The 11,282-nt window shown below is 37.9% G+C and overlaps 1 protein-coding gene across 1 annotated transcript; it reads left to right on the top strand.

Moving 5' to 3' along the window:
• The first annotated feature begins 3,997 nt into the window (after positions 1–3,997).
• Positions 3,998–11,282, top strand: LOC117393613 (cortexin domain-containing 1 protein-like). The gene is made up of 2 exons (XM_033991615.2): positions 3,998–4,038; positions 11,009–11,282. The coding sequence occupies exon 2, from the start codon at positions 11,018–11,020 to the stop codon at positions 11,240–11,242; it is 225 nt and encodes a 74-aa protein (XP_033847506.1). The 5' UTR covers positions 3,998–4,038; positions 11,009–11,017; the 3' UTR covers positions 11,243–11,282.

The raw sequence follows: 11,282 nt of genomic DNA, 5'->3' as shown, positions 1-11,282 counted from the left end.
AGCGCTGTTCTGTCTCATCCGCGGAGGCAGCTGCTGACGTACATCACCTTTGTATGCATGTATGCCGAATCAGAGCCTATTGTCCAAACCTATCATCAGGCACAGCCCGAGTGCAGCGGGAGCCACAGGTGCACCGGTGTTTAACCCTCTGCTGACTGGCCCATCATGTCACCAGACCCAGCTGGAAGGAACCAATACAGGCTGCACCACAAAACACACAATTATCTGTGGTTTTACTAAAGACGTTCTGCCCCTTTGGTCTCCTGTGCAGTAGACCGAGCACTGACACATGTTGAGTATAAACATGGCCCGAGATTTTCTGTGACCCCTGAGCACATTCAGACACTAAGTAGTCTACAAATATCCAGGCCTTCACTTACTTTGCAATACATATTGCTTAAACCACCACTGGTGTGACTGCATACCCTACATAAAGCAATGTATAGGCCTGTTTATTGCATTCTAACTGTGAGCGTGTAGGTGCATAACAAAGCATATTTTTTATGTTATAATGTTGTTTCCTCTTCAGAAACATACCTGGAGTTGTGTTTTGTTTCATTCATATATTTTTAACTCACAAAATTTAGGCTGACACTCAATCAGAAAACACACTCTGGTCCACATTATGATGTCATGTGGTAATACAGGAAGTGCTCTAGTGTGTTTTTGAACTCCACACACCTTCACTAGAATCATTTGGATGACTTCAGCCCTGAAATTGCCAGTCTTGACTGAACTAAAACTAAAAGTTAGCTGTTAACTTGAAAACTACTGTTTCATGACACCAGATGTAACGGAGCATTTTGAGCTCTGGAGACATAGGCAGGTCGCCTTTGTTTTCTTTGGGGTTTTTTTCAGTGACACATGTAGAACAAAGGAGCTCATTGGTCACCTATGATTTACAAATAAAATCACATTTATCTCACCTCATTAACAGAGTTTAGTCCTTCACCAGTTGATTCTGCAGAAATCTGCAATGTTTTTCCGCACTTTGTGATATTTTTTCCACTAATTTTTTCTATACTGATGGACCATGTCTGTTCCTGATTGGATAATCCACCTGTCAATCACATCCATTTCAAAACAGGGAGAATCACCAGTGACCAGACTCATGTCTGTGTATTCTCGATCCCAGGTAAGTAGACAGGCTCACTCAAACATGTGTGAATGAAACTCAACTCCAGGTATGTTTCTGATGAGAAAACATTCAAATACGAGACGCAAGAGTCAGTTTTACATAATATAGGACCTGTAACTTAACCAAACATGAGCCAGATCAACTGCAAAGAGTACTGGTGTATTTAACCCCACTGATAGAGTGCATGTTTGTCACTCCATCAGTATAAAAATTGATTATGAAAATTGGACAATGAAAAATATTATCATTTAATTACATTGAATCATAATTACGTATTACCCATTAATATGAGCTAAAACCAGATTTATTACGGGTCAAATTGTGACATAAATTATTTGGAAATATTTTATTTTTTGGCTTTCTGAGTCAGATTTTGCATTTTTATCTCAATAATTGATTTATGCTGACAATATCTGCTGAAACCACCCAATGCAAATCGGCACATGGGTGGCACATGGGCAGCAGATGGGCACAGGACGCCTAGACTTTTTCCTACTGAAAACACTGCAAAATTGACACGTTTTATTTTTTGTGCACCAAATCTTTCACAAATGACAATCACATGCTGTATTTTACCATTCACTCATTTATTCATTTAACACCAGACAGAAAGCACAAAGTCTCAGCTTCATTAAGACACCAAGATCATTCATGTGGGCCGTGTACATGCTGAGGAAACACTCAGTTTATATGTACTTTTCCTTTCTGAGGATTTGTGCAAAAAAGACCTGTGGGATTAATAGATTAAATCAGCAACCCATTCATTTTATGTCTGCTATTCCAAAGTTTAAGGTGCGTTGACATTAAACATGTCTATCTCCACTGAGACAAGCAGGTGACACCACTATGGGCCGAGTTACTGGTCACATTTGCAAGACAGATACATTCAAGGCCACACTGTGGAACATTAAAGGCAAAGCAATAGCATCTCTAAGAGTTTTTGTTTTAGTTTTTCCTTGTTGAGATGGAGGGTCTACGAACAAGGGGCACTCTGGGACATATATATATATATATATATATATATATATATATATATATATATATATATATATATATATATATATATATATATATATATATATATATATATATATATATATATATATATATATATGTGGGGGTGTGTGTGGGGGGGGGGGGGGGGGTGCGGGGGTGTGTGTGTGTGTGTGGGGGGGGGGGGGGGGGGGGGTTTGGTGGAAAAATACCTCAACCAGCATCTCCCTACCTGTGTCATCAACATAAAAAAATAAAAAAAATCCTGCAAAATGCAGATACAATTTATGCACAATGACATATTTCTGACAGTTTAAACCTTCATTTAATAAACTAAAGGTGTTGTTATCATTTTTATTTATCTAAGTATCACTATTGTGTAATTTAGACAAGTTTTGGCACTTATTTACATTATAGTTGCTGTATGTAACAGTTATGGAATTACCTCTATGCATGTAATATCTGCTGACCATGTCTAACCAGGAAGTAAAACTAGGCATTCTTTTTTGTGAAACTGTATAATCATGCTAACTGTGTTTTAGTGAAATTAGTAGTCTAAGTTGTCATATGCACTTTAAGTCTAAGAGCTATAATAACAAAGTTTAAAAAATCAAAGTTTTCAAATCTTTTTAAGATTATAGTTTATAGTTTGACTCCAAGTCATGATTTGGACTCAAGTCAGACTTGATAAAATGCACTAGGACTTGGGGATTGACTTGGACTTGAAGGCCAGTGACTTAAGACTTGACTTGAACTCTGTGACTTGAGTTGACTTGATGCTTCTTCTCAAAACAAAATTTGTTTTTAAATAAGACTTTTCTCTATGCAGTTTCTGTGCTTAATTTTAAAGGAACAAACTGGAACATGCCCCTCTCCACTTCTCTATTTGTTACTAGGGACATTACAATAACTGAATTACTGTGATATTGTATCGTCAAATGTCTCATGATAATACTGGGGTAAATTTTTTTGCAGAGGCAGCTAAAACCAAAGGGAACCAAAGTTTTATTTGAGTCAATGCATTTATGATCATGTGACATGATCAACAAAGTTGCCTGATGTAAAAAAAATTTGCAGAGGCAGCTAAAACCAAAGGGAACTTCAAAGACCATGATGCTTGCTCCATTTCAGTGCAGACTCCATTAAGAAATAACAGTTATGAACCACTTTTAAATCTCTGAAAACTTTAAAAAGCTATAGCAAGCTTTATTTGGTCCTTCAGTTTTGAAGACTTTGACTTGAAGCTCTTGGACTTGGACTCGGGACCTGAGTTGAACCTGCCTCTCTGTGACTTGGGACTTGATCTGTACTTGAAGCCAAAGATGTGAGACTTCCTAGAGACTTCCAAAACAACGGCATGGTCCCACCTCTGGAAATACCTCTTTGTTCGTCTGCTGCAAAATCAGGAAGTAAAATGATAAATTTTAAACTACTAAAAAATATGCAAGATTTGTTGTAAGATCTTAAGTACAATTATGCTGTATGCTTTAGAGAAATGAGTGGTCAAAGCTGTCACTTTAAGTCTAAGGGCTATAGTAACAAAATCATGCAACTTTTGCCTGGTTCATTTGCTTTGTGCTGTAGCGGATGTATCACAGTGTGTGTGTGTGTGTGTGTGTGTGTGTGTGGGGGGGTGTGTGTGTAGGTGTGTGTGTGTGTGCTCCCTCTCTTCTCTCTTAGTCAGAGCAGGAGGGCAGCAGCGAGCCAGAGATTTGTAGAGCAGTGAGCATCTATTGTGTCTATTGCGCCCCTTTCCTGTCCCTCCGCTGTCCCCCGTCCCTGTCCCTGCGCGGTCCCCGTCCCTCCAGGCTCTTCTTCGTCCCTGCTCGGTGCTTGATTGGAGCTATTGGGAAGGGGGCAGAGAGACCAGAACAGCCTCTGCTCTGCTACTGCAGGATGTGAGTCAGGTAAGAATCATTTGGGTTTTTTATTACACTGAAGTAGATAGTATTTTTTATTAAGACTGAAAATCTATAGGTTTAAAATATATTTGCTACATTCTCATACACACCAAAAATCTGATCATTATCTGATTTCGGGAGTTATCAGATCATTGAAATGTCATGTAAACAGTTACAGCTAATGTGAGTAATCTTATTTTTGTTGTGATTGTTCACAGCTGTGCAAATTTTGTCAAGAAAACTTATGCAAGAAATTAATGCGGCAGTAACAAAGACGAAAGAGAAAATGATAAAGATTGAAAGAGTTATTTTAAAATGTATACTTTATCTTCTAAATGTAAAAGTCACCAGGTGTTTTTCATGATCAGATTTCTCTGGTGCTGTAAAAACACAAAATATTTGATCTAATTATTGGGTTATCTGATTGTTCTAGTTATCTGATTTTACTGGCCATGTAAATGTACACATTTTCTGTAATATAAAATCATTATTGGATCATCTTGTTTGATATTTTATATTTTTAAGTTTTATTTGAGTCAATGCATTTATGATCATGTGACATGATCAACAAAGTTGATGTAAATATTAAAAGTTAATGTTTCTTTTGAGCGTGAGATTGACAGTGATGTGGTCGCTGTATCGGACTGTTGTAGAGCTGTGTCGAAAGCCAAAGCTCTCAATTTACCGGTCAGTCTATGTTCCTACCCTCACCTATGGTCATGAGGTTTGGGTAATGACCGAAAGACAAGATCATGGATACAAGCGGTTGAAATGAGTTTCCTCTGCAGGGTGCCTGGGCGCACCCTTAGAAATAGGGTGAGGAGCTCAGTCACACAAGAGGAACTCGGAGTAGAGTCACTGCTCCTCCACATCGAGAGGAGCCAGTTGAGGTTGCTCGGGCATCTTTTCTGGGTGTCCCCAGGACGGCCATTGGGACATGCCTGGGTGTTCCAGGCATGTCCCAATGGGAAGAGGCCATGGGGAAGACTCAGGACATGCTAGAGGGACTATGTCTCTCAACTGGCCTAGTAATGCCTCTGGATCCCTCCACCAGAGGAAGTGTGCATAGTGATGAAAGTCTGTGCATCCCTGCTCAGACTGGTTCCTCTGTAACCTGGCCCCAGATAAAGCAGAAGAAAATGGATGGGTCTGCCACCAACGTGTCTCTATGGAGTTGGACTTTGCCTGGCATATTCTATACCGTTGAAGATGACAGGAGATTAAATTATAGTTCAGATTTGTGGATATGCAATCCTATTAACAGTAACAATGCATTTCATTCAAGGTATTTTTGAGCAATAAAATTCTGTAATTGAATAAAAGCAGGATTTAAATTTAATGCGACACTTTAATGCAACATTCCAGTCAAAGCAATCAACATATCCATGGACATGGGTGTATGGGAAAAAATACTGAAACATGATTTACTAATGCTTCTTGTATTAGTTTATAATATTTAAGTAATTCAGAACATGTTTGTAGAGGTCTAAACTACAGGAGTACCAGGTTTTTAAGGTTTGGAGGTATGCAGTTTGCAGGTTTGTAGAGGAGACTATAGCACATAAATAATTCTAGCCTTTTCATTTTTCTAAATGTCAACATCCAAATCTATGAAAGCTGAAATGTGGATAGGGCACAAGCACTGCAGGCTTTGAGAAGTTAATTGATCAGATCATTGTTGATTTAATTATAATCATAATGGTGAAATGCAAGCACCTGTATGGAAATCGGTAAGACTAAATGTAATGTGTGCTAAAATGTAATAGTAAATGTCTTGGTTGTCTTTGACAATATACATAGACCAATCTCCATGACCATTACTATCACTGCTACTACAACTGCTGCTGCTACTATTATTACTTTTACTACCACAGCTAACTGTTATTATACAGTCATTGAGATTTATAATAATGATGATGATGATAATAATAATAATAATAATAATAATAATAATAATAATAATAATAATAATAATAATAATAATAACAACAACAACAACAACAACAATAACAACAACAATAACAACAACAATGCATGAGTCTTATATAAAAATATTTCCAGACTCTCAAAGTTGCTTTACAATTTTGTGCATTTTTCTGTTTGTCAGTGCAATAAACACAGCTAAGATGAAAAAGCATGCTTTTATCTTTTCTGTCTTTTAGCTAAAAAGTTAAACACTGTGGCTTTAAAGTAACTTTTTCAATCTTTAACATTTCCTCCTTCTCTTTCGTCTGTGCCTTATTAGTTTGCCCCTTTTGCATTGCAAAATTGTTTGCAATTGTCTTTATCAAAACCTGCACAGAATAAAATCAGATTACTCACATCAGATGTTACGGTCCACGTGACATTTCAATAATCTGATAATTCCAGAAATCGTATCATGATCAGAGCTCTGGTGTGTATGTAAACATAGCCATAGTTTTACAGGTGTGTGTGTGTATAGGGAGAGAGTGTGCGTGTGTACAGATCACCCTTGTATCCCCGTTCTCCTCTCTCCTCTACAGCAGATGGCATTTACACAGAGAAGCAGTAGTCACAAATCTTCAGTCCTCTGTTGGAGCGGGGACAATTCAAGGGGAGGGGGCCTCCACACACCATTCACCATTTTAGCTCATATCTATCTGAGTTGAGGCTGTGGACCTGTAGACCAGGACTAAACCAGGGCAGTACCAAACCAAGTCCACATCCAGGTCTGAACTTCATGGGTTGAAACCAGGATCAAACCAGTAAAAGTGTGAACACAGCCTTAGTGCTACTGAGCACTGAGCTGTCAGATAAAACAACAACTTGTTAAACAGCTAAAAGTAAAATGCATAAAAAAATATTTATGAATTCTGTTCTTCCCCTAGTGATACATTTTAGACATAGATCATAAAAATTACAATAAAATATTACTTTAAAAATCCTAAAAGTACGATTTAAAGAACCAATATATGCTATTTCCTGATCTATGATATAATGTTGTTTCTTCATCACAAACATACCTGGAGTTTGATTTCGTTCACACGTTTAACACACAAACCCTGCATATTTAAGAGTTCTTCTCTCAAACAGAAAACACCTTGTGATGTCATGTGGTAATACAGGAAGTGCTCCATTGTGTTTTTAAACTCTAAACACCTTCATTAGAATCATGTGAATAATTTCAGCTCTGGATTTGATAATCTCTACTGAACTAAAGGTAAAAGGTAGCTGTTAACTTGAAAAGTATCGCCGTTTGACATCACATGGTGGAACAGAGCATTTTGAGCATTGTAATTTTATAGAATAATAATAAAGGGTTACTCAAACATGTGTGAAAAAACACAACTCCAAGTATGTTTCTGATGAGGTAACAACATTGTAACATGGATTAAAGAGTCAATTTTGCATAATAGAGGACCTTTAACTGGAAAAAAATATGTACACCCACTAATATTATTTTGTGTGAAACTGTTTATGTCCCCTGATATGTTCAGACAGAGTGACTGCTGTTTGTGAGTGTTTGACCCACTGTGCTGATGTCCCATGAACAGTCCATTGATACTTCAGTGACATCATACGGGTGGGATGGGCACAATACCCACAATCAAAAAACTTAAACATACTCCACAATGATGCATTGATACATTACTTAAACGCCAGCATATTTTAAACATTATTTAATCATTATTTTGGTTTTATTATGTAACACTGTGGGCATCACCATAGCAACAGGTAAATAAATGAGCTGTTGTCACTTTAAAATAGAGGGACTTGAAATTATCAAGGCCAATCCTCAAATCCAGATCTTGTCATTTCAGAAGCTAAGCAGGGCTGGACCTGGTTAGTACTTGGATCAGAGACCACTGAGAACACCAAGTGGCTACAATAGTAGCTGGATTGAATCAATAATGTACAAAATTGTTCAGCGACTTTGAGTGTTACATAAGCCTAATTCAATATTATTAAATAAAATAGAATGTTTTATGTCATCAGCATATATGGACAGTTAAAAGGTTGTCAGATTCAAAAGCTTGTGGGACCATATAAGCGTATTAAACAAGTCGAAGTCATGTGTTACACTGTTTTAAGGACTCCTTGTTTAATCCTTACATCTATCCTAGAATCTGAACCACCAAAAAGGCTTCCTCCTGCCCCCTAGAGGCCGTACTACATCCCTCCGCTCCTGCTTCAGCACTTTCCCTGAGTGACTGTGATATGAGCGCTCCCCGTGCAGTCAGAGATAAGGCCCTGAGTTTGCTGTGAGAGGAGCAGCAGAGCAGATTAAAGTGACAGAGCGGAGAGCATTTTATGGACTCAGCCTCGCTCACCACTACATGGTCAGACTCAGACGAGCATTACATTAAGAGACGAGGCCCTAAATGGAGTACCGGCTGTGAATGTGCTGAGTTAGCTGTATGAATTAAAAGTAGGCTATAAAAATATGAATATGTGGAAACCCCTGCATTGTGAATATGCAATGGATTAATGTAGGATAAAGGTCCTATATTTTGCATAATTGACTGTTATGACCTTTAAGTCATGTTATAATGTTACCTCCTCAAAAACATACCTGGAGTTGTGTTTTGTTTCATTCACACATGTTTGAGTAACCCTTTTATTATTAGTTTATGAGCATGTCTAAAGCTCAAAATGCTCTGTTCCACCTTGTGATGTCATGTAGTGGTAGTTTCCAAGTTACTAGCTACCTTTTACCTTTTGTTCAGTAAAGATTGGATATTCCAGACCTACCAATCACTCAGCACATTCATACAGTCAAGTAAGTGAAGTGTCTTGCTCAAGGACATAACAGACACAGGTTGGAGGTATTGAACGACCAAGCTTTGAATTTGTGGGTGAATGTAACCATTGAGACACTTTTATTACCCTCTCTCAGTTGCGGTACAATTATATGCATAATCATATCCCATGTACAGTATTTTTATGCAGATATTTGACTGTGTAGCATGTACAGTGCTTGTTTCTGTGTAGTTTGGTGTGATTCCAGATAAACCCTATGTCTCACATTTATCACTTTAATTAGATGTCCTTTCAGCAGCCATTATCATTGATCAACACAGTGCGCTCTCTGCCTGTGAAATCAACAGTATGGATCACAGCTATTATGGATCTATGCTGTTCCTTTTGTCTCAAACTCAAAAATCAGTGCTGATGCTTGAAATATTGCTTATAGTTTTATTAAAGGGCAAATATTATGCTATTTTCTAATCAATTTATAATGTTGTGACTTGTATTTTGTTTCATTCACACATGTTTAACACATACACCTTACAAATTTTGTTCTTATCCCAAATGGAAATGGAAAACACTCTGTTCCACCTTGTGATGTCATGTGGCAACACACGAAGTACTCCAAAGTATTTTAAACTCCATACACCTTCACTAGATTCATTTGGATGATTTCAGCCCTGGAATTGCCTCTACTGAATCTCTAATGAACAAAAGGTAAAAAACTATTGCTTCACACAAGGTATCACACATCACAAGGTGGAAACAAAGGATTTTGAGCTTTGGAGATGTAGACAGACTAATAATAAAGACAACAAATTCTGTCCAAAATACTTTTTACCCTTAAAGGTCCTATATTACACAAAATTGATTCATGTGAGCTTTAAGTTATGTTAGAATGTTGTTATCTCATCAAACATACCCAGAGTGTTTTGATTAATTCACACATGCTTGAGTAACGTTGCATTACTGGGCTGTCTGCATCTCTAAAGTGATAGTTTTGAAGTTAATGCTATTTTTAGCCTCAGTTAAACTGATTTACTATACACCTGAATAACCGTAAGTTGTTGCCTTTCAATTGAAAAATGACATATCTTATGGTGAAAGTTTAAATAACGTCTTGTATACTGGGAAGTGAAGAAGTTTCAGCAAGGCTAAAACAATAGTAGCCTCAAAGTCTGGTAATTCCAAGGCTGAAAATTTTTCAAATGATTCTAGTGAAGGTGTGTGTTTAAAAACACAGGGGAAGACTTCCTGTATCACCATTCAATGTCATCACAAAATGGAACAAAGTGTTGATGAACACAGTCTAAATATGCAGTATTTGTGTGTTAAACATGTGTGAATGAAACAAAACACAACTCCAGGTCTGTTTGTGATGAGGATATATTGTTATAACATTAATCAAAACTTTACGCAGTATAGTTTTGATTAATGTACATTCTTAAACGGATACTTAACTATTTTTCCTTAAGTAGATTCTTTCATGGGACACTGGAGTACTTTTTGCCCATGTAGCTGTAGCTTTTACTCAAATAATACAAAAAGAAGTACAGTCCTATAAAAGATCTGAAAACCATTGTTGCAGAAAATAGACTTGACAAAGTGCCCAGTAACTGCATCTCAAGCTGCCTCTTCAGCAGTGAAGAGGTTAGTTTATGATGAAACGTTCACTATAAACTGTATTAATTTAGTTCCATGAAGTTCGGGATTCTCTGATTGAAGAGGCCAGATGCAGTCATTCACCACTGGGTCTGACACTCCTCCCTCAGCTCGCACAGATAGCATCTCTCTACTTTAAATGGAAAACTACACAGAGCTGCTGGGCTAATGGTGCGTAGCTTCAGAGAGTCTGGAGACAGATTTTGCAGTGCTACACAGTATAGAGCAAAGCTGAACGTTTTGTGAAAAATATCAAACTGAAATTGCGATTACATTTGCAATTTATGTTTTAATAATAGAGTTCTATTCAAAGTTCATATTTTGAATGTGCTCAGAAGAATTAGCAAAAAGACTGAAATATGAACTTACACACGAATCACATGTTTGTACAGATCAGATCTACGGGGTTAGCTACTTTTATGTAGAATAAGACAGGGTACTTTATTTGTGGAGGACATTATGATACTTCAAAATTTGCAGCCTTTGTGATTTGATTATTGCATCTATTAAAATTGCAATTTTGATACGATTGCGGTTAATCTTTCATCCCTAGTACTGATAGTTACTTTCTCACTAAAGTCCCTATGGTGTGTGTGTGTTGTAGGCCAGCAGCATGGCAGCCGAGCGGGTTGCCGTGGCAGCGCTCATGGAGGTGATGGAGGTGGGCGGCACCGCAGAGCCCGATGTCCTGGATGTGGATCAGGGACTGACTCTGGCCTGTATTGGTTTTCTCTGCCTGCTGCTGGTCGCCATGATCATCCGTTGTGCCAAAGTCATTGTGGACCCCTACAGTGCCATCCCCACCTCCACCTGGGAGGAGCAGCACCTGGACGACTGACCACACCCAGACCTGGGAGGAGCAGCACCTGCATGACTAA

Source organism: Periophthalmus magnuspinnatus, chromosome 3, assembly GCF_009829125.3.
Source record: "Periophthalmus magnuspinnatus isolate fPerMag1 chromosome 3, fPerMag1.2.pri, whole genome shotgun sequence".
Taxonomy (NCBI): Eukaryota; Metazoa; Chordata; class Actinopteri; order Gobiiformes; family Gobiidae; genus Periophthalmus; species Periophthalmus magnuspinnatus.
The sequence above is the reverse complement of the archived record's forward strand: the minus strand, read 5'-3'. Positions and strand labels throughout refer to the sequence as shown.

Bases quoted from the DNA above. Each gene is read 5' to 3' on its own strand.
- LOC117393613 (XM_033991615.2), top strand. From the start codon at position 11,018: ATGGCAGCCGAGCGGGTTGCCGTGGCAGCGCTCATGGAGGTGATGGAG.